Source organism: Mauremys reevesii, linkage group 2, assembly GCF_016161935.1.
Source record: "Mauremys reevesii isolate NIE-2019 linkage group 2, ASM1616193v1, whole genome shotgun sequence".
Taxonomy (NCBI): Eukaryota; Metazoa; Chordata; order Testudines; family Geoemydidae; genus Mauremys; species Mauremys reevesii.
This window is the reverse complement of record NC_052624.1, coordinates 98616977-98641843: the sequence shown is the minus strand read 5'-3', so window position 1 is coordinate 98641843 and position 24867 is coordinate 98616977. Positions and strand designations below refer to the sequence as shown.

Sequence of the window (24867 nt, the reverse complement as noted above, 5' to 3'; positions counted from 1 at the left end):
TCGAGACTGTTCTGTTGTTTATGATCTGGAAAATACCCTACTGAAGTGTTATAACCTTTAATGAAGTCAAAACAAATAAAACTCGCCCTACATGGCCTAAAGCCCAGCTCTTGACTTTTCATTTACTAGGATAACATAGCCCCCATTTGTCTTACTTAGCTTCTTCCTGTCCACAGATGAACTTACGCAGTCTTGGAAATGTGCCATGGCTACTGGTAGTTGACATTTTAATAGAGGTGAGACACAAGAATTTTTATAAGCAAATTTAAACTTTGTCCACGTCATCAAAACAGCAGAAGAAAAAAAGATCAAATGTTTGCCTATATGAATTTTTTTTTAAATACAGTTTTCTTGAAGCCTAGACCAACAGTCAACACTGGACACAATTCCTGAGAAAATGGTGGCATTACAAACAGGACACAGTAGTTTAATGAGGCAATAACTGTTGATTTATTCACAGTCACTGAATGAGAAAATTGTAATATACAACCTGTTTGACAGAGTCTCTGTTACTTTGTTTAAATATGCTGATATTAGCAATGAGGGCCATAATTCCAACAATTAAAATCATTCACACTAAACATCTGTTTTTAAGGCTATATGTATTTATGTCAAAGACTTTAATCAAGTTTTGATTGACCGGCACAAAGACATAAGTTACTATCCAAGTATTCAACAGACTTATGTTTATCGCATCACTGGAGTACCAACGGGCTCAATAATGAACCTCTTATTCTATTTATTCATAAGTGATACCCCTGAGAGTTGTGATAAAACAACTTCACAGAACATAAGTAGTAGCGATTTATTGTCAGAGTGAAGATTATTTAAATATTTTGGACACTGAATGTACCCTACAGGGTTATTACAGTAAGTTAGAGAGACAGGTATTCTGAATATGAACTTGCTGTTAACACAAGAAAAACAAACCCCATGCACTGGAGTTGGTGCACTCATGAGAGTGACATTTTATAGCGCCGTGAGAGTTTGAGAAACTGCATCTGGCAAGCAAGCTGCCTCATTTAAAGAGGTAAACAATCTGCTAGTCTGGTTGTAAAATGGTTTATAAAAGGAAATACAAGTCCACTTGGTGCAGCAGTATTGTGCCAAAGAGAACCCAAACATTGTGACCTGCCTTAGGACACTGAGGCCTTGTCTACATTGGCAAGTTTGTGCGCCGTAAAGCAGCTTTCTGTGCAGTAACTCCCGAGGTGTACACACTGCCAAGCCACTCAGTGCACATAAACTGCGCAGTTGCAGCGCTGTAAAAAAAAACACCCCGATGAGAGGCGTCGAGCTTTCTGAGCTGGGGGTACTGCGCCACGGTGCCAGTGTAGACATCCTGGTCGATTACAGCGCTGTGATTGGCCTCCAGAAGGTGTCCCACAATGCCTGTTCTCACCTCTCTGGTCATAAGTTTGAACTCTACTGCCCTGCCCTCAGGTGACCAACCATGAGCCCCACCCCTTAAATTCCTTGAGAATTTTGAAAGTTCCCTTCCTGTTTGTTCGGTGACGCTTGCAGTGGTTTCAACACATCTTTCCTAGTGGCCATGCCTGCTCCACGCACCAAGCGATCCCCCACTTGGAGCAATGCCGAGCTGCTGGAACTCATCAACATTTGGGGATAGGAGGTTATCCAGTCCCAGCTGCACTCCAGCCATAGGAATTATGATACCCATGGACAGATTTCATGATGCATGACAGAAAGGGGCCATGACTGGGACACACTGCAGTGCAAGGTCAAAGTGAAGGAGCTGGAGGCAAACCGCCAGTCCACTGCTGTGCCCATGAGCTGCCAGTTCTACAAAGAGCTGGACACGATACTCGGTGGAGACCCCACCTCCACTGCGAAGGCCACTGTGGATACTTCGGTGGCTTGCATGCCAATTGAGAGTGGATCGAGCTCTTCTCTACCCCAGAGGAGTCTAGCCAGTAACAGCTGTCGGAGCTTGGCGAAGCGCAAACAGGAGAAGAGGCCCCTGGTAAGCGACTTTGATTTTGGGAATCGCTGAAGTGAGTTGTTGGGGGCAGGAGGGTTGCAGAAAGCAGGCTTCTGTCTGTATAATGCACATACCACAACATGCCTAGCCTGAGCGACAGAACAGGGTGTTGATTGACTCCCTCACTTCACGGGAATCTGCCTCAGAGATCTCCACAAAATTCTCATGGAGATACTGGGCAATCCACTGCCGCAGGTTCGTTGGCAGAGCTGCTTTGTTTCTTGGCCCATTAAGGGTGACTTTCCCACACCACTCTGCTGTCATGGGGGTGGGCATTGCTGCACACAGGCAAGCTGCATAAGGGCCAGGGTGGAAGCCACAGTCTTGGAGAAGACCCACCCTTGATTCCCTGCTCACCCTCAGCAGTGAGATATCTTCCATAACGAACACAGACTATGGAAAAGTGGGGATAGTAATGATTATAAAGCCCCTCTCCCCCACAGTGCTGGCTCTCTCCAAGAGCCAAGTGTCCAGTATGGTCCTGCAACACTGATTTCCCCTGCCCCTGCAGTTACTCACCATTTTGGGGGTCTTGTGGCTCATGTGTGCTTGCCAGGGGTCAGCCAGTTAATGACAGGTATGTGAATAGTAGCTGAAGTACAGTACCCACTGCACTGTACTCCAAAGGAGAAGGTTGGATAGGGCACCTGGACATACACAAATCTTTAACTGTCCTGGGACCCCACCTCCACCTGGGACCCTCCCTTCCCCCACCCCCCTCAATTCTGATGTGTTTTTTTTGTTTCTCTCTCCCCTCCGGTTGTTGTTTTTTAATAAAAGAGTTCTTTTGGTTTGAAAGCAATTTTTAGTCTATTAATTGAAAGCAAACAGAGCCTTGCAAAGCAACAGGCAATTTTCTTAAACCTTCATAGTACATTGTCTGCACCAATCACAATCACCTCCTAGCATTACAAGCACTGCACTTCCAAGCACAGCAACAAATATTAGTGGCTTTCAGCTTCAGAGTGCTGCCTCAAGGCATCCCTGATCCTTATGGCCACACGCTGCACCCCTCTAATAGCCCTGGTCTCTGACTGTTCAAATTCAGTCTCCAGGTGCTGAGCCTCAGCGGTCCCGCCCTGAGTGCTTTCACCCTTCCCTTCATTCGGTCCAGCCTCCCATATAGGCAGAGCCAGCAGGCCTTTAAACGGCCAAAAACACACTCAACAGTCATTCTGCACTTGCTTAGTCTATTGTTGAACCACTCCTTGCCGCTGTCAAGGTGCGCTGTGTTTGGCTTCATAAGCCACGGCATTAAGGGGTAGGCGGGGTCTCCCAGGATCACAATGGGCATTTCGACTTCCCCTATGGTGATCTTCTAGTCTGGGAATAAAGTCCCTGCTTGCAGCTTCCTGAACAGGCCAGTGTTCCGAAAGATGTGTGCGTCATGCACCTTTCCAGACCAGCCTGCGTTAATGTCTGTGAAATGCCCACTGTGATCCACAAGCGCCTGGAAAACCATAGAGAAATACCCCTTCCGATTAATGTACTAGGTGGTTATGTGGTCTGGTGCCAGAATTGGAATATGTGTGCCATCTATTACCCCTCCGCAGTTAGGGAAGCCCATTTGTCCAAAGCCATCCATGTCACGCACGTTGCCCAGAGTCATGGTCTTTCAGAGCAGGATGCAATTAATGGCCCTGTACACTTCCATCAACATGACTCCAATAGTCGACTTTCCCACTTCGAACTGGTTAGTGACAGATCGGTAGCAGTCTGGAGAAGCCGGCTTCCATAGTGCAATCGCGATGCGCTTCTCCAATGACAGGGCAGCTCTCATTCTCGTGTCCTTGTGCTGCAGGGCTGGGGTGCGCTCATCACAGTCCCATGAACGTGGCTTTCTTCATGTGAAAGTTCTGCAGCCACTGTTCGTCATCCCAGACGTGCATGACATTGTGATCCCACCACTCAGTGCTTGTTTCCTGAGCTCAAAGGCGGTGTTCCACTGTGGTCAGCACCTCCATGAATGCCACAAGCAATCTCATGTCGTAGCTACTACCTGTGGCAAGATCAATGTCAAACTTCTCTTGACTTTGTAGTTTAAGGAATAACTCCACTGCCACTTGTGATGTGTTAGTGAGAGCGAGCAGCATATTGGTCAACACTGAGGGATCCATGCCTGCAGACCGAAGATGCAGAGCTCACAGTACACAAACCACTGAAAGATGGTGCCAAATTTGGACGGAAGCACAGGGATTGCTGGGATGAGAAGTGATGCATCACAGGCATTGGGACAGGACCCAGAATGCCCCGCGACCCCCTCTGCCTTCCCACAACTCTTAGCTGCAGAAGAGGAAGAGATGCTCTGTGGGATAGCTGCCCAGAGTGCACCGCTCCGAATACCACCGCAAGTGTCGCAAGTGTGAACACATTACTGCGCAGGCAGCTGACAGTGTAAACACACAACAGCAGTTTCCCTTCAGTGCTCTCTGAGTGGCGCTGTAACTGCTGGTGCTGTAACTCTGCCAGTGTAAACGTGCCCTGAGAAAAGACGTCACTTTGTTCTCTAACACCTACATTTTCAAGTACAGAGGAGCACACATCTTCCCAAATTCTGGGAAATGGCAGGTGATATTAATCCTGTGTCTCAGAATGGGCTCTGCATCAGAGGTTAGTGTGTCCCACCAGAACAAAACAATGCCTTCTTCTCTTAAGTATGTATATGCCCAAGTTAAAGTGGTCTCATTTACAGGGGAAAAACAGGTAAACCTCAAAGCCTTCCCTTTTCTGGGGTACAAACCAGAACCAAATTAAAATCCTCCCTTTTCCAGGGTATGATATGGGTAGCACAGGATTTTTCCTATCATGAGTCACTCCTTTCCTTATCCTCTTTTTCATGCATATCGTCTGGGCCCTGTAGTTTAATAAGCCTTACTTGCATCTGCTCCCCAACTATTTAACCCAGTTTTGTTCCATACATCTGCTGACCTGACAGGGTAAAAAGCCCTCAACCTAGTTTACCCTATCAGTGCAACCTTAGAGGTGTGTGGAAGCCTCCAAGGACCCAAGTGGGTAGTTTACTCTCTCTCACTCTCAACGTAACATACTGCAAAAATGTTGGATTAACCCCATGAGAAGCTAGTTAGGCTAATTAATGCAAGGCGGGCACCCTTAACTGTGTTGGCATTTTCCAAATAGAGTCTGGAAGAGGGTTTCATATCCCATCACCAAGTTCGAGAACAAATTGTAACAATCAGCCATACATCTTCAGGAAACATTCCAGGCACCATAAAATAGAAGCATTTAAGGTCCAGAGGAAAAACTGACTACAAATCTTATCTGCTATCAGTTTATAGTTTGATAAATAAGAAACACCCTACCAAACAGTTTGGTGAATAGTCTATACCTGTTACACAGTTGCTGAGGCTGTGACTCTTTACAAACATAAGAGTAACTTTCTGAAGAAATTCTGCCTCAGTGCAACCAAAGTGATTCTGAATCAGAGATGCGTGCGTACTCGACTGTGAGCTTCAGGCAAATGATGCCATAATCGACTGACAAAGCTTCCCCCTGCTGTTTTTTTACTGGCAGGTATCCATTTTGATCACCTCCTGGTAAATGCAGTGACAGCTCCCATCCTTGATCTTTTGGCTTGGTTCCCAAGGAGACCTCCTCTTGTTATATTTTATTCATGGTGCCTGCTGTGTTGGTTCCCTCACATTGTAAACTAGGCGAGGGGATTAAAGAAGCCAACATAACATAAGGAAGTCAACTCTTTGGATGCCTTAAGTATGGATCAGCTATCTGAGATTCCTTGAGGGACCTGTAGGTCAATCTTCAAACATCTATTATTTAAATAACTAAAAAAACCAACCAACAAACCCTGCCAGAGAAATGTTTCCCTCATTTTCTCAAATGTGGAATTTCTCTCCAAAATTACAGTGTCCTAAGGCTGAGGAAGGGCAATATTCAATTCTACACTAATGACAGAATTAAGGTCCCATATCTTACAACACATTAACGCTAGAAGCAGGATTTATACCAATAGAAACCCCAGAAATTCTCCCTTTCTGGTGGACATACAGCTTTTGTTTCTAGCCTTAGCAGCTCACAAATACTAGGACATTATTATGTACAATAAATCTATTTTGTGTAATTTTCTGAAGTTTCTAATATGTATTCTCTCTGTCTCTAAGGCTTGGACAGCTGGAGTCATGGTGCTAAGGGAGCATAAAGGCAGAAGAACATTTTTGAATACTTCCTAAATATTTCTCAAATAGTTTTTCTATAAAATTTGAGGCATTTGTACAATAAATGAAGCCAATAAATGAAGCTGCAGTGTGGTATAAAGGTTTTATTGGCACTTGTCTGGGATGATATGCCTATTTTATTTTTGGTTTGCCATTTGTAAGTACTCAGTCTATCTGAAACTCATGGCAGTAAAGCTTTTATACCACACCATTCGATATTCTCCATATGTATACACATATGTGACAGGAACTGAAAGCAGCACTATCTGATTAACATATAGTTAAACAAAGAAAAGGTGTTCAGAAAACTTTAACTGCTTCTCACAGTGCCTCTGTGAGGTACCAGAGTAGCAGCCATGTTAATCTGTATCCGCAAAAAGAACAGGAGTACTTGTGGCACCTTAGAGACTAACAATTTATTTGAGCATAAGCTTTAGTGGGCTACAGCCCACTTCATCGGATGCATGTAGTTTTCCACTACATGAATCTGAAGAAGTGGGCTGTAGCCCATGAAAGCTTACACTCAAATAAATTAAGGTGCCACAAGTACTCCTGTTCTTTCTGTGAGGTACGTAAATAGTATTGTGCTCATTTACAGAGAACTAAATTGAGAGACAAATAGGTGAAGTACTTGCCAGTGTCACAAAGAAAATGAATTAGGACTGGAACTCAGGAATCTAGAGTCCTAGGCCCTCAATCATACTCCTTCACTTATGTCCCAAATCCTGCCAACACTTATGCACATCCTGAATTTTATCCTCTTGAATAGCTCCATTGGCCATAGCTCCATTGAGCTCAGTGGATCTATTCATGTTCATAAATTTAAGGATAGGCATATTTGAAAGAAAGGCATAGGTAAGAAAGAAAGGATGCTCCTATGACTAGCTCACAAGACTGGGATTCAGTAGATATGGCACTAGTTATGCTATGTTTGTAGCATGTATTCGTATCTTGGTATGAAAGGCAATAATAGTAATAGTTGGTATACCTCTGACTATCACTGTTAGTAATAAAGCTATATAGTATTCAAAGGCTCAGATGTATATTTACCTGGAGAACTATGTCCCTTTCATTCCGTGTGATATTAACACTGTGTGGCTGTCCATTTGCCATGTTTCTGTGGTCTACATCAATGTTATATGGCTCTCCAGTGCCTCCAAGGTTGTATCGAATCTGTAAGTTTCCTGTAGAAAGAAATGTACATTTTAAACTATTTACACCTTTATTTCCCAGAGCTTCCCCCCCCCTCCTCATTTCACTTTTTACTTATGACCTCCATCATTTCATATTTAAATCGCTCCTGGAGTTGAGCTCTGCTGCAGAAGAATTTAAATAGAAAGAGTCAGTGCCTGACAATTTAAATCTAGTGGGAGTGGTAATTGTTTCCAGTTTACAACCATAAACCAGATAGTGATCAGTGTCTCAAAACCAAAGCAGCTGCAAACAGTACTAACTAAAAAATAAACAAGTCAGAATTATACATGGAATGGTATGAAAGTGACTTAACATATAAAGCAAGACTGTTCTGTTGAGATTGTTATCCTTGCCCAAATAAAATTGTTAAAGCTAAATACAGAAATAAAAGAATAATCGTTTTATTTGGTAGAGGGAATAAGGATTTCCATCAATAAATTAAGGATACTTATGGAATAAGTATAACATCTGATTTATGACAGATGAATATTGAAATTATATGTGAACACAAGGCTTTCTTTCTATCCCATTGAGTTGTTGTGTATGGGTCAGCTGTCCTTGGGGTGTTTTGAAGGACTCTGAAGGAAACCTTTTAGTATTTGACGCAAAAGGGTTTTGACAAATGGGTGCCTCAAGTTAGGTTGCTAAGCAGAAGTGGTCAATTTTTTTTCATTGCAGCTCTTTTTCAATGGAGAATTGGTTTTTTGAAACTTTTTTTGCAGAAAATTTCAATATTTCATCAGAAAACTGAATGCCCTCACACCAAACGTTTTCAGTTTTTAGCCAAACTCCAAAATATTCTGATTCAAAATGATGCTGTTATACACCATGGGAGCTGTAGTTCAGATATCTTATGCTTCCATTTTCTCTGGCTAGATTACTTCTCCCATGAAGCACCATTGCCCGGGATTCCTATGATGCATTCTCTCCCCTCACCAAGAGAGGAAAAGGTTGTGCATCTTTAGAGATACAGTCTGGCCAAAGGGCCCAGACCACAGAAGAGAATAGGAGCATGAGGCATCTGAATTACAACTCCCATAAAACATAGCAGCACCATTTTGAATTGAAATATTTTCTTTTTTGATATTTCAACAAAAAGTCTGAATTTTATACTTCCCCACCACATCGCTCTTTTCTAGCCAGCTCTACTTCTAAGTACCTTTTTATGCATCTAAATAGGTGGCCTGATTTTCAGAAGTGCTACGCACCCAACAGTTTCCACTGACTTGAACAGACATTACCGCGTGAGGTGAACACTTCTGAAAATTAGGCCACTTATTTAGGTGTCTAAAAGTGGATTTAGATGTGGATTTAAAGCAACCTTTACTGAAATGTTGGCTGTGTGGTTCTAATCTTATATTTGAGTTGTAATTCTGCTGGAAAGGTGCCATCTGTCTTTATTGATGTAATATTTATAAAATTAGAAATAAATAATAAATATGGCTCCAATCCTGCAATTTACAATGTGTGGGCAGAGGGATGCATTTGCACATAGTCCCATTGAAGCCAATGGGTTCTGCAAAGGTGCAGCTGTCTGCCTATGTATTGTAAATGTGAGAATTGGGGCTTATATTAAAATATATATAAATGCATTTGTGAGCCAGGACTATTTTAAGATTCTATATAATGCAGCAGTCCAAATGCAAACTGGAAAAAAAAAGTTCCTTCTTGTCCATATGCACCTCTCCTCTTCTCAGAAATACCACTCACCTCCTTCCTGATCTTCCCTTCCCAACAATGATAAGCTGCACTAAACATTTGAGAATGAGTTGATATTGTAGCTGCTTACTATTAAGTGACACTGACAAACATTGCTTAGAGCTTGATCCTGGAAACACTTTGGCACCTGAAAAAAGTAATTCACAAACCTAAGAGTCTGCAGGATTAAGCCCTGGACTTTCACTGTATTCACTTTGATTATGTAACAAACTAATTTTAGGGTTGGGCTGAGAGGGGCAACGGCAGCAGAGGATATCACAGTGCTTTAAAAAAGGGCTATATTCAGAAAGAAATTTAGGCGTGATGACACTCATCATCGCCACACCTAACTTTTAGTAAGGATTTGTGAATCCCAATGGGACCTGTTTTTGGAATTTTGGTGTTTAAAATGGCAGTAGCCCGAAGTGATTGGCTGTCCAAAAAAAATGCCTCTGTGAGATGGGTATTAGCTTTGTGTTTTATACAGGGACAATGACACACACAGACTTGTCCATGTTCTAACAGCAATTCAGGGATAAAGCCAGTTACAGAATCTCATAACTCGTCTCCCAGACCTGTGGTCTAACCATTAGACCACAAGCCTTCCTTATTTATGTTTTTTATAATCCAGTATTTCTTAGTGTTCTTATTTCCTGACATTAGACCTACTCTTACTTGAATTGAAGTCAATGGTAAAACTCCCATTGATGTCAGTGGCAGCTGGATCAGGCCCTTGGTGGTGGGAGGGGTTAAGGAAAAGTAAAGGTGAGAGAAAATAATAGGTTGTATAGTACACATTTTAATACAAGAATCTGACTTCAAAACAACCTCCCTACCTTATAATCTAACCTCTGTATTTTATATTTATTAAAATGGATGCTGCTTTGGGTTTTTATGCCAGAATCTCAATCCACCCTATGGGCCTGACTTTCAACTCGGTTACACCAGTTGCATGGGACTCCATTGACTTGAAAAGAGTTACACCAGTGTAAAGCTAGTGCAATAAAATACAGAATAAGGCCTTGTCTCTCCTGTTTTGAAATTACATGGCTGGAGAGATCTTCTCATTAGCTCATGGCTTTTGCTTTGGCTATTGTGTGTCAATTTTTTTTTTTATCAGTAGTAACTTCAGCGGAGAAAGCTCAGAATGATCACTTACCAGATGGCTTGACAAGCACTGCCATGTAGTCCTGAGTGTAAGAGCTGATGTACAGGAGGACACAAGGGGACTTGGTGGTACTGAAGCTGAAACGGAGCGCCTCCTTATTCAATCTGAGGTCTGGCATAGTGTTATCATGGTCTGTAGAGCTCAACATAGTTTGGCTGACTAAGTCTTTCACACTGATCCCTGGGGACTGGAAATTATATCGGAGCCACATCCCCTCTTCAAAAAATGCTCCAACGTCTTGAAAACAATAACAGGAAGAGAGGTAAAGGAGAAAGTGAATGTGCTGAGACATTCTTTGAAAAATAGCAGGAATAAACAGCAATAAATAAATTATTATTATTGAACGTAATTGGTGCTCCTTTATATGTCTATCTAGGATGAAGAAATGAAGCACCTTGCAACCATTAACAAATCAAATCGATCCTCATAACTTCCCTAAGAGGAAGGAAAGTACTATTCCCATTTTATAGATGGAGAAATGAATACACAGAGAGATAACTTAAGTTGCCCAAGGTTACACAGAAAGCTTGTAGGACATCTGGAATTGAACCCAATTGCCTGAGTCCTACTGGATTGTGGAATAATCTTACAGGGATTGTTGAACACTCCAGCACTTGAGAGATTTAAAATGGGATCAGACAAAGAACTGAAAAATCATTTACTGATGGGGCAAGTCTATATTGAAAAGGCTTAGGGGTATTTACCAACTTTAACTTCTAAGAACTTGTCTTTTTGCACTGAGGGGCTGAGGGGAAGAAAGGAGCTCTTTCCCCTCTAATGCTCCTAGCAGGAGGCAGGCACAATGGGGATATTTGTGGTTCTGAAGAATTGTCAGAGAAGTTCAACATGCCAAAGAAGATGTGAACTGGTCAGTAGGGCATATAGCTAGGGCTCCTTTCCCTCACGCAATCTGCTAGCATTTAGAGGCCAATGGTGGGTGAAGTGCACACTGTAATCCTTTTTGTGTGTGTGTGGGGGTGCACATATGAGCACTCTTCCCTCAGTGCCTTGGAGACATCCTGGCTGTTTGTGTTCTTTGTGAGCAGAATGCCTCCCGTTAGGCACTACACTTCTATACCCTCCTCAATGTAGCTATGGTTCTCAAAGCTGGAATTTAGCCAAGAGAGAGCAGCAACCATATCAATAATATTTAGGGGAACAAATAATTAAAACATTAAAATCAGCATTTATGCCAAATAATTAAAGCTAGGCCTTTGTGAACATTCAAAAGAGAATGCTGCCTCTAGCCCATTTCTACCAATAACTCCGCACAGTCTTAAAAATGTATTACAACACAATAATTCAGCATTAAGGCCCTTCCACTCTGCCAATACCCTAATATTATTTACTACCTCACATCAAGAGAATAGATAAAGATAGATCAAGCATAAGAAACACCAGACAGATCAGAGGGTCCTAGAGGCGAGAAAACACAGTAAAGAAAAAGAGAAAAGAACATTTAAAACCTTTTCATTCTACTAAGCATTCAAATGAAATATATAAATAACTGCTATTATGTTAACAATTATAAAATAACTTTTTAAGCTAATGATAACAGTGTGACTTTTCTCACAACTATTATATTTCTGATACACATCCCCAGAGTCTTTATCATTTATAAAACGGAGTATTGTAAGAAATGATGACATATCCTGGAAAATTGCTGTTGAATGCACAAGTAACTACTATGGACCAGGTTCTTCTGCTACCCATATTCTGCAGAATAGTACCTTACTCCATGAATAGTCTCGTTATGAAGTTGCTACTGAATATGATTAAGGGCATGAGAATCTGTAATTATAGTAAAAATTTGAGATGTCTGAAAAATGGAATTTCCATCACACAGGTCTTGAAACAAAATGAAAAGTTAAAATATCAAAACTTTTCATGGAATGAAACCCCCACCCCCAATTTGATTTGGAAAATGTCAAAATGTTTCATATTGAGGCAGTTTGACATTAATCTTCATGCACTTGAACAGTCATGGTGCCCCATGAGAGTTGTCACTTGGATGCTGCATACTCCCCTTTCCCCCTATGGGTTGGTTGGGCTGTATCTCCCAAAGTCTTTCTCTCCGACAGAGCTGCTGCCATACATCGTGGGGGCTCCAGTACCACAGTGCATCATGGGAGATAGAGTGGCTTGGAAGCCTGGTCCACAGAAGAGAATGTGGGCATGAGGCACTCAGACTGAGGCACCAAAGGCAGACAAAACAGATTAATGTTGAACTGACACGAAATGGAACCTTTTCATTTTAATTTTCCCGAAAGAAATTTTTTTGTGTGGGAAAATAGACATATTCCCCATATTTTCCATTGAAAAAGTGGTTCAATGGAAAATTCTCAACCATGTCTGATAATAATAGTACACTCCCACTTATTTCATATTTCAAACACATAGTCCAAGACTAATATTGTTACAGAATACAGTGAAGGTTGACTTCAGAAAATACTCAAGGGAATGAACAAACAATTGAGAAAAAGCAATTTCTTTCCATGAGTTTTATTAACAAAAACGTGGGCCATACTTTGTATTAAGGAGTCACATGGTGGTCTGAGAGTCCTTTCAGGCCTTAATTACAGAGCGCACCACTTCAGGTCTCCTTCACTACTAGCCTGTTTTATTTTGTTGTTCCAGCAGGCCTCTGCCTATAGTGCTATTTACAAGCCCTAGCCAGTGTCCCCACTTGCTTCTGGGGAAGGGAAGGGAAGGGAAGGGAAGAGAGCACACAGACATCCTGCAAGCCTCTGGCACTCCACTCCAGGCTGCCCTCTTCTCAATTTATATGCATCCACCTCCTGAGGTTTCTTCTCCCTCTAATTAGTCCCTCAGCTGTAGCTCTACTCAGTCGATTGACCTTCCAATTAGGTCTCAATTAACCTATATTGGTGGGGATTTGATGACAGCATGCTGAGTCTGCTCCTGACTCAGAACAAATCTATCACAGGACCATGTAGAAATAGTTTATAAAGGGTAATAGATATTATAAGTATGTTATAGACATTAGTAATATGTGTTAAATATGGCTATGAGCCAAGGTTATCAGCCACCTTATTGACTATTGAACTCTAACAATATGAGTTGAAAACCATTTATTAAAACAGCTACAATTTATTAACCCTTTATATACTATTTATAAATATATGCTTCATATAAAGAGGCATCAGATTACCACTGAAACTGCTAAAATGTCAATATAGTATACTATTTAAATAGAATTTCATTTTAAATAGCTCCTTCCATATTTGAAGTATCTCAGTGTCCTTTGCACAGTTATAAGCAAATATTAGTAGCAAAACAGAGGTGTAACCAAATGCTGATTTTACAAGATGTGCAGTAATGTATGCCTGGTACTGGAGGGTAGGAATGTGCCCTTAGCTAAAGGCAAGGTAGCGAAGATGTAAGAAAGGGGTTACATTACCAGATATTTCATTGATGCCCCTTTCCAGTGTCTTGCTAAGCACTAGAAAAGATCTGTCTTCCTGGTACCTTATAACAAGTTCCCAAGAATTGAAATATTATATTTAGAAGTGACACTGCAGCCACATAAAACAATTGTCCAAGCTGTGATCTCACAGTATTGGAAATGATGTAGAGCCACCGTGATAGATTTATAGCTGTCATTTCTTAGCGGAATTTTTAAATCACCTCCAAATAGTTATGGGAAAGGCAATTTAGTTTAACATCTTTGTTTTTCGCTAGACTCAATTTTGATACTTGTTTGGATGAATAATTAAGAGGACTATTGTGCAAACACCTATCATCAAGTTCAGTGCTTACTCCTGTGAGTTAGTAGCATTGAAAATAGTGGGACTGCTTATAGTATTAAGTACTATGTACAGTAGTAAATGTCTGTAGGATTTGCCCCAAAATAGCAGCTTATGTAAATGTTAACAAACGACTGTATGATAGTTCTGTGTTACATCATTGTCTATAGCTGCTGATGCAGAAAGGCTACTTGCATGTGTAGTTGTTTTTCAGTGATGGGTGAAATGATACATGTATGTATAGGGTGAAAGTCTGCTCTCACTTACCCTGGTGCCAATTTAAAGCTCCCTGCAAAAACCCACATGGCTGCTAACTTATTAATCTTGAAATCCATCCTTATGACTCATTTCTCTTAGAAAAAACATATTGCTAGGTAGGTGGTGAGCCAATATTACAGCTATTGTTTGGCTTGTTACATCTATTAACTGTGCACACAGCTCGTCTGTAAAATTATTGTTTTTTCCTTTTCCCTCCCAGTCTGTTTGCCTTACCTGCTTGTTATGTCTTATCTTTTAGCCAGCAAGCTCTTTGGGGCAGGGATAGTCTTTTACCACATCTCTGCCCAGTGCCTAGCACAATGGGGCTCCCTGGCTGGGAGTACCAGCTCTCCCCTGCCCACCTTCTTGCCGATGTGGGCTGAACCAGCATGCCAAAAACAATGAAAGAAAAAAATCTTTCATGGTTCATGTGACATTTCTGAGACATTTCGTGCAGGCCACTAACCTTGCCTATATTACAGTCTAAAACCTGCAAAATAAATGGAATGTTCTTGAAACTAACTTCAGGTAAGGACACACAAATAATTACCAGAACAGCTGAATAATTATAAATGTACCATATATTGCAGCATATCTTAAAATCTGCCTCACATCTGCCTTTAAGAATCTTAGGGACACAGTTTACTCTGGATAGATCAGGACTTATGTAGCAATTTATATATTTTGGGCTTGATCCTTCAAGGTGCTGAGTGCCCTGAGCTCAGGTTCCAGTTCAGCAAAGCATTTAAAAACATGCTAAAGTCAATGGGATTTAAGCACACAACTAAATATCCATCCTTAAGGGCTTTGCTGAGTAGGCATGTACTGACTGACTACAAAAGGTAGGTGAGGGTGCTCAGCACTTTGTAGAGTGGGCCCATTACTTTTCTGTTAAAATATCATAATCCAGAGGCAGATCATTTTTTCTAAATTGTACTCAGTCATGATTTTGAAATGCTGATTGCTGATCAGTAAGGACATTTTCTACCAGGAGGACACCAAACACTGATCACCTTGAGGGGTTTTTTTAAATAGGAGGCATCTAAGTCCCTGATTCAGGAAAACATTTAAGAATGAGTGTAAAGCACTATTGACTGAATGGATATTTTCCTGAATCTGCGCCTAAACAGAGAATGACATTTTTTGTTTAGGAAAAAGTAGTGATTAACATTAAAGACAACTCCTTGTTGATGAGGTGTAGAGGAGATTCCATATACCCACTGTTGCCCTCTTTTGGAATATTTTTGATGAGATATCTGAAAAGAAGAGACCGAGGAGATAAAACATGGTAAAGGGTTACTGTTTACACTGTCCTTCCAAGACAAAAGCTTCAAGGAAGAGATCATGGCACCAGCAGATCAGTTTTCTTTGGCTAGCGGCACATATTTCCAAACCAATATGCAGTGCAGTCATGCTCTGTTGACAGTCATAGCAAAAACATAAATAAAAGAAGTTTGGATTAGCTGCCTGGAAAAGCACTAGATAGGAATTGTGAAACAACAGAAGCAATTTTACCAAGTCAGAAGTATACTCTCAATATGAACCATATACATTTTGCAAATCTACTCTGACATTTAAAAAAGGGATGAAACAAAACCTACATACAAAACACAGATAGATTTAGAACTGACAAACTTATTTTGAGGTTCAAAATAGTTCCACCAACTCCCTACCCTCACTCGCATTCGATTATTTTCGTCTTGGCACAATCCAGTTCCAATCAGGGCCAGAGGTGTTGAAAATTTTGATAAAAGCTGTTCTTGTGCTATTTCCACCTGGACCACAGTCAGGAATTACCACAAATCTCAAAAGGAAGCAAGTTGTCATGAGCTTTCCAGCCTAATGTTGCAGACTGATTCTTCTCTCCTACTGGTTTTACATTAGTGAAACTCCACTGACAACTTCTTCCTTCTCGTGCGTCATCACAAGTAATTAAGATTCCACAGGCCAAATGTTACCCTCAGTTATACCAGCAACCTGACCATCTTCAGATTGTGATCTTAATGACAACTGTAAAAGGCCATTGCCATCAATGGGTTGTCACAGGTCAGGTGTCGAGAACAGAACTTCATACTCAATTCTGTCGGTGATGCACAAAATAGCTACAGAACCCAGATCCTTTTGCAAGAACTGAGTTGGCTCTGTGCTGTTCACAGGAGTCAAAAAAGTGGATAAACTTATTGTAACCACTCAGATAAGCAGATAGGACTCTGCATGTATACAAGAAGCAGATCTGTTGAGTAAAAAATGCCATTTTAATATAGTTACTTAGATGCAGTGCACTTAAAGACAGGATATCTCTATTGCACTGGCACTAAGACAGGAGATCACTGTCTGACACTTGTCATCTGATAGACTTCCAAATGAGTTCCAAACTGGGTTGTGATCTCTTTCCCCTATCCAAAAGAATTACTTCTGTGGGCTTACTGTGTCTTAATAAAGCCTCATGTTTTCTGCTGATAAGCATCAAGAGCTATGTTGTTAAGGTGCTTATTTCTGGTGATTGTGCATTGGAGTGAAATCCTAGCCCCATGGAAGTCAATGCCAAAACTCCACTGACATCTACTGGGGCAGGTCTTTACAATGGTTGTGGGACTACATCATGATGATGAACATTATGCTAGCTGCATCACAGAAGGACACATGAAAAATTGCAGCAACAACGGATGTTTGTCTCTTTACTTCAGAAACCTCAGCTGAAATATAGGCTTACAGCTGGAAGCCATGCCTAGTGCTGAGGCTGCAAGCTTTTTCCTGCCCACAGGTACATAAGTCTAATTATTCTTTCACATTGTCTGCCAATTATTAGATATTCAGCTCTTTGTTTTTACTTGATTGGATTTTGATTGTTAGAGTGAGACATCTCATGACAATGTTTCCAACCAAGGGCATACACCAAAGACATCTCAAAGCCTTGTGGCTCGCACACATATTGTTAAGTGACCTAACAAAGCCTCTTTCTATCATCACCTTTTTTATGTTTTTCAACTCTATCCCCTCTCCATCAGTACAGAGTATGAATTACTTATAGGAAGTATGCCAGGAATGGCTTGTACTACCAGAAGTCCTAGACAGCACCATAAATTGCAACTCCTGCCAGTCCGTGGGCACAAAGACTGTAGGGCAGGTCTACACTACCGCTTACGTTGATATAACTTATCTCACTCGAGGGTGTGAAAACGACACCCTCCTGAGCAACATAATTTACGTCAACTTAAATCAGTGTCCACAACGGTGCTATGATGCTCTCCTGCCGACATAGTTTCTACCTCTTGCGGGGATGGAGTAACTATGGCGATGGAAAAGCGCTCTCCCGTTGGCATAGTGCATCTTCACCAGACAGGCTACAGTGGCGCATTGTGCATGTTTGCCAATGTAGTGCAGTAGAGTAGCCTTGCCCTAGACTGTTGAGACACCTGCTGGTCAGAGGATAGTAAAGGTAAGCGTCTCACTGTTTTTCTTGATCTGGGAGAGCCATTGCACTGAGACTTTTGAAGACTGTAATGATTTTCATTTAACTGCTCGGTGTACTTAGGGTTTATTCTGCTCTCAGTCCCACTGTATGTTTAGTTTGTGCAGACAAGAAGTGGGGATTTAAAGCGTTTTCTAGAACATTTCCCAAGGCGTGTTCTTTGGCTGTCATCACTGTACATTTCTGAGCATTCTGGTGGTGGAGTCAACTGGAGAAATACAGCAATAATTTATTCCAGTTAACAATACAAACTCATTAAATGTCTATCCCCGTCTCTGATTAAATGTATCAGTGCTCAAGACAGAGAAGGCAACGTCGGAAAAATAACATGCAATGATGCCTTTTATACAGCCTGACCAAAGCCCATTGAAATCTATAGTAAGATTCTTATTGATTCAAAGGGCTTTGGATCAGGCTCCTGATGAAGTCATTTTATTCCACACTGTAAGTGAAGGGTTTCTATAATTAGAATTCCATTTTGCACAAATGCACCAAAACAGTTCAGAACTTTGATTCTACTTCACTATGCATAGAGGGAAGGGGGTATGCCAGAGGAAGGCTGGCGGGTGTTGTGCTGCAGCCACTGAGGGACATTACAGTTGGGAATAAATTAGACCTGCTCCTTAGAAGCTCTAACGTATGCTGAGTCTGGTTGGCCCAGGATCATGGAGCTTGCACCCTTCACTGCATCCAAGTGGAGTGGAGATTCCCGCTGTTTATTTATATGAAAATATCCCAAGTAGCAGGGAAAAAAAGACAGGCAAAGAAGAAAGCTGTATAAAATATACATCAGAAGAACTGTGCTTGAAGAAAATATTTTTGCATGTTCCTGTGAGGTATCAGTAGGTCTATGTGGAGATGCTCCCAGAAGTAATGTCAGGGGATGTTTTCCAGTGTTGCAAGAGCAATTCCAAAAATATTTGCAGTTGCTTTCTGCAATCTCCATGGGATGATGGCCCAGTGGTTAGGGTTCTAGAATGAGGCTTGAACCCTCATTGGGTTTAATTCTCTGCTCTGCCATAAGTTTCCAGTGTGACTATGGCCAAGTCACAAAGAGTGTCTCTACACAGCACAGTTAGTTCCAGTTATAAACTCTAGTGTTACCCCTAACTCGACTCCTCACAAAAAACTTCTAGTTCGAGTTACGCAGTGTGTTAAGCTCAAGCTAGCTGGCTTATCAGAGGGGGTGGGTTGAGGCTTGAGTGATGCCGATGTTTGAGCTAGTGGTGCAGTGAGGATGCAACAGCTCTCGTTACAACTACTCAGCAGTAGCTAATTGAATCACTCTGCTGCTAATCATATCGCTCTGTGTAACTACAGTATTGTTTTGCAGTGTGGCTGCTCTCCCTTGAACTAGGCTTGCTTGAGTGCAGTAGTAACTCCAGTGTACTAACTTGAGTTAACTGTTGCAGTGAAGACAAGCCCTTAGTCTCTGCCTCAGTTCCCCACCTGTAAAATGGGGCTAATAATATTTTCTTACCTCACAGGGGTGTTCAGAGGACAAAATACAAACTAAGAGATTGTGAGGTGCTTGGATACTAGGTAATGGGGGCTATAAAATTATATCATATGGATATAGCATGCAGGAACCCAGAGTGAGAAGTTTGGATTTGCTCTGCCTTCATATGGATCCTCATTCACAGCAGCTAAAAAACTTGCTGTAGTTCCTCCATTAATCTCCAGTAAAAAAACTGAATTCAGTGGATACTAGCACCAGGGCAGTCCTATTGTAATTACCTGACAGAGAAGTTGAAAGTTTATCATGCTTTCTGACCCACAACTGTCAGGATTTTTGAAGTTATCCCTTATTTATTTGTTTTCTGTATATGGATAAATAAATCTTTACTCTTTATTAGAAATATATTATGACTGATGGTAGACAGGAAAGCTTTATCCCACTACTTTGGTTTGTATTCTGGTTAAAATTTCTCTTTGAGTAACGTGAGTGGGGAAGAGGAGATGATTTTTTTGGATTAAAAATCAAATAAAACATTTTTCCGATAAAGAAAGTCTATGACTATGAGAAATGTAATTTTCAAAGGAGCAGGGGTTGGCAACCTTTCAGAAGTGGTGTGCATTTATTCATTTATTCACTCTAATTTAAGGTTTCGCATGCCAGTAATACATTTTAACCTTTTTAGAAGGTCTCTTTCTATAAATCTATAATATATAACTAAACTATTGTTGTATGTAAAGTAAATAAGGTTTTTAAAATGTTTAAGAAGCTTAATTTAAATTTAAATTAAAATGAAGAGCCCCCTGAACCAGTGGCCAGGACCTAGGCAGTGTGAGTGCCACTGAAAATCAGCTTGCATGCTGCCGTCGGCACGTATGCCATAGGTTGCCTACCCCGATATACTGCATGCTCAATAAGAGAGTACATGCAGGACAAACAGAGATATACTTGTTTAGAACCTTTTCCCAGAATGTACAATATTTTTCACAAATATATCTGTTCAGTGAATATGTATGCATTATTAGTTACCTTTCTGTACAAACCAACTGGACCCCACTATCTGATTTATGTGGGCAGACATCTGCCCAAATTTGCATGATCAAGGCCCAGGATTCATAATTCAAAGAATAGTCTTTATATAGTTATGGCTGAAAGACCAAGGCCATACTGAATATAATAGATACAGTATTTATTTTAGCGCACAAGGTCTTCAGTTCAATGAATAATAAGAACTAAAATGTCACTTACTTTAAAAAAATGTATTTACAGCAAAAACATTCAGGCATTTTTAAGTAAATGAGATTACATGTGCGTAAATGGGGCAGAATTTGGATCTGACCAAGTGTCAGACTGTAGAATTCTGTCAGAAGATGAAGAGCTACTTTGCTGACTCAGCCTAACAGCCAGACCATTGTGTTAGCACCAACCCAGTGCTATAAAAGGCTGAGTTCCTCTTGGCATCAGAAAGAGCTACAGGGAGAGACAGCAAATCTGGTTCAGAAAAACCTTTTAATGTTGTAAGTGCAGTCCTGCTTTTGGACTCTACTTAAATATAAAGGCTAACCCACAGGAAGGAAAGGAGTTTTGTACTATACATCTGTGTACACCCATTGTGTCCTTAAATCCCGCATTTATGCATGCATATTAGGCAACTGTGCACAGAAAAGGATAGGATTGAATTTACACTTCCAACATAAATGGATGCATGTGAGCTAAGGCATCAGCTGTGGAAAGGTTCCACTGCCAGTTAAATAGGTTATAAAGTCAGAAGGGACCATTGTTCTGTTCTAATCTGACTTCCTGTGTAACACAGGTCATAGGACTGCCTGGAATGGGAAATGATTGTAGTGCTGGGCAATCTCCACTTCTCTCCCGGGTCCCTCCCATTTCAATGCCCGGGGGAAGAATTTCTTCCTCCAGTTGGCCACTTGGGAGATCTCCAGAGCATGACACAGACACTTATGCTACATACTGATTCTAGGATTTTGCCCTCAGTTGTTTTAAAGATACACCAGTTATAAATACAAAAATTGAGCTCAAACAAATCCAACTCTCAGAAATGCTGTTATGGTGATGGGAGGACCACTGTGAAGAAAAGGGTTCTGAAGCGAAGGACAGAATAAGGTCAGAAAGCAATCTGTAGGACTGCAGACTCATTTTGGCTGCTCCTTGTAACAATCTTTTTCAGATCAGCGAAAGAACAAATGGAGCTGATTACAGACCCACAAAAACCAACAACAAAATAAAAATAGATGGCAAACGGCATTCTGACAGCTTTGTCCTTGTAAGGGGACAGTAATATTCAGGCACCTGAAATGTCAATCAGATGTGTGAACTGCCACTGATCAGACTGGAGACAATGCAATTTCTTAGCAGTCATCAATCAATAATTCTAAGCATGAATTTCCTCAATAAATATCTCCCCCACAGTGCATGGCCTGTACTTACCCTGAGAAGCATTTGCTAGTTATAAACCAATCTATGCTGACCTTCTATGTCAATGCACTTGATTTGCTTAGACTTTTCATATCATTCCTTCTGTTACCATTCCCCAGGTACAGCCAAACTGAAAAACTTGGCATGCAAGAGGGGGTAGGACCCACAGCCGATGTTGAAAAACATACTGTGACGGTTTGGGGGATCTGTCTTATGAATTCTGATTGATATTATTATAAAATTGTTGTATCATGGAATGCCTCTGGGTCTGTGTAATCACCATGACTTACAAGCCGGAAAGCATGTCTCTGCTAGACCAAGGACAATCGTGAAAGAACTATCAGCACCTGAATAGGTCTTACCTAGGGATCACAAAAATGTAATTGCATCCTAGGGGAAAACTGTTCTCTCCACCTTCTCTCTGCAAGGGGCTGGCACTGGGAGAATGGAAAATTTCCAAACAAGGGGAAGAGTCAGGGGTTTGGACTCACAGAGAAAAGACAGAGACACGCAGAGGAAATTTGGTCAAAAGAAGGGAAGGGGACAGAGGAAGTAAGCTCACCTAGGGAGAAAAGCTTCAAGATTGGGAAGAGAAGTCATGCAGCTGCAGGGGAAGGATCCTGGATCCTACAGAGGACCCTAACCCCAGCCCACAGAATGCTCTGGAGTGGTGAGGAGACTAAATCAGGGAAATGAGTTTAGGGTTTATTTGTACAGATCTGTGTATTTCTCCTGTGATTAAATAAAGAGCAGTAATGTGTTAGATTTCTGTATGTTGTGTCTGTGTTGTATGCTACACTTGCCATGTGGCCCTTTGAAGAGGTAAACCAGAGGACTCACACCTTTGAGTGGCGTTCGGGGAGACGTGTTTAAGTTACAAGGGAAGCCAGAGGTGTCAAAATTATTTCCAGGGTGCTGTGCTGCATGCTCTTGGGAAGGGGTGACAGATAGAAGATCTACTCCGAGAGTGTGTTTAGGGACCCCAAGACAGTGACAGCACCTGGGCTGTGTTCAGACTCCAGAGGCTTAAAACACCCAGGATCTAGTGTCTGGGTCCCCTCACAGCAATCTGGCGAGCTGCTGACTGGGGAAGCCTGACCAGATCTATCATACATACTATAAAGAAGTTTGTTATCATAGTTTAAAAGCTATGAGGGCAAGGTTCTGCCAACCTTTACTTATGCTGTACAGTTGCTTGATCCTCAGTATTTCAATGGGACTACTTGAGGAGAAAGGTACTATGTAGTGTCAAATCAGGGGGGCTACTTGAACAGGATGTTGTTCTCAGTGTAAGGGTAGCAGAATCTAGCCTTATATTTAAGTGGTGCACCATTAACCATGTTATCTCAAGAGAACTGACCTCAAATCCAGGCTTCGGTTACAAGGGAAAATGAGCTTGGTTGTCTCATCCTAAATCCCATTTGCACATATAACAAAATCATGTGATAAGGAAGCATGACTGTTGGTCTCTGACCAAGCGAGAGCAAGGATTGATATAGCAGAGGAAAATAGCACATTTCCTTGCACAACCATATATCTGGCTTTAGCCAGTGCTGTCAGTCGCTACAGTCTGTATGGCCAGTACAGTAAAAGCCACTCACATATTATAAAAAGAAAACATATCACAATGTGTAACTGGTGCTTTTAACAACAACAAGGTACATCAGGCCATGATGTGACTGTCAAATCATTTATAAAATACTTATACAATTGTCACTCGCTTATCCATGCAAAAAATAATTAAGCAAAAGATCACAAGATTCAGCTACACATGTACTTAAAAGCAAAAGGGATACAGTGATATTAAAAAAAACAGGAGTACTTGTGGCACTTTAGAGACAAACAAATTTATCTGAGCATAAGCTTTCATGCTCAAATAAATTTGTTAGTCTCTAAGGTGCCACAAGTACTCCTATTCTTTTTGCGGATACAGACTAACACGGCTGCTACTCTGAAACCAGTGATATTCAAAACAGCCCTAGCATTAAAAATAAGAGCTGTTTGACCAAAGGGATGTACTTTTCATGAAAATTTTCATGAATATTTCATCTCTTTTTTTTTTTTTAGGGGGGAGGTCAAAATTCAAAATGTTTATGAAAAATGTAGTGAAAATTCCACGTTGGTATTTTCAACCAGCTATATTTAAAATGTTACTTAGGTATAATATTTTGACAGTAGTGAATAACTGCTAGGTATAAAAGAGCCACTACTACACTCCAGCAAAGATTACACAATACATCAAATAATTCTGCCAAAACCTCATTTCATTGTTATGTACTATTTCTGTGTTTTCTCCTAGCATCCAGTGACATCCAAGTCCTATTTCATGGAAAAGCAGCATATGGTAGAAAACTCCATGAGGTGTCATTAGAAATATATGTAGAAGCCAGCTTATTTGAAAACCTCGAGAATTTGGGAACATTTACAAGATGTTCCAGTGTTTTCCTGGATTTACAAGGCATACAGCAAGTTAAATTTATAACGTAAAACTCAATGGGCCAAAATAAGTGTTTTAGATACCTTATTTTCAGCATTGCTTCAGGATTTTTACTGTTCTCTTGCTCTTGGGGCATTGCCAAAGCTACCTGTTTCGTGTCTACATTATCCTTTAACTGTTTGCTTTTGATGCCACCTGGTTGCTTTTATGAAGAACCATCATGAGGTCACAAACATTGAATTATGTTTGGAGGGAAGAGATGCCTGATTTTCCACACAGATAAGTCAGATTTCAGCACTAACAGAAAAGGAAATTGGTGATGATCAAGTTACAAAACCTGCAGCTATTTGGAACTAGATTGATCTATAAAGGTTGCTGGAAATTTCCTTAAACCAGATCCTGTGTCCAGAGCAGGGAACTGAGAATCTGGAGTTCTGGGTTTTATTCCCAGCTTTGTCAGTGACTCATTCACTGTGTACCTTGAGCAAATCATTTAAGCCTACATTTTCAAAAAATTACTTTTGATTTTGAGTGCCCACCTTTGGATACCCAAAGCTTGATTTTCTGAGGTTCTGAGCACGCATAACTCTAATTGAATTAAATGGGAACTGTGGTAGCTCTGAAAATTAGGCCTTAGATATTTAAAACTAGACATCCAAAAGTTGAGGCACCTAAAATCAGAGGCCCTTAAATATACCCTTAAACTTTGTATTCCTCAATTCCCTCATCTATAAAATGGAAAAAATATTACCTTCTAACTTTTAAAAATAATTTGACATCCAAAGAGGT

The 24867-nt window shown here is 40.9% G+C and overlaps 1 protein-coding gene across 1 annotated transcript in view; it reads right to left on the bottom strand.

The window, feature by feature from the left end:
• Positions 1-24867, bottom strand: part of CNTNAP2 (contactin associated protein 2) — a 1620276-nt gene that overhangs the window by 87219 nt on the left and 1508190 nt on the right. The window contains exons 19-20 of the mRNA XM_039524081.1: positions 10244-10489; positions 7243-7376 (exon numbers count right to left, since the gene is read on the bottom strand). Of these exons, the coding sequence (XP_039380015.1) occupies positions 7243-7376; positions 10244-10489 (380 nt within the window). The remainder of the gene's footprint in view (positions 1-7242; positions 7377-10243; positions 10490-24867) is intronic.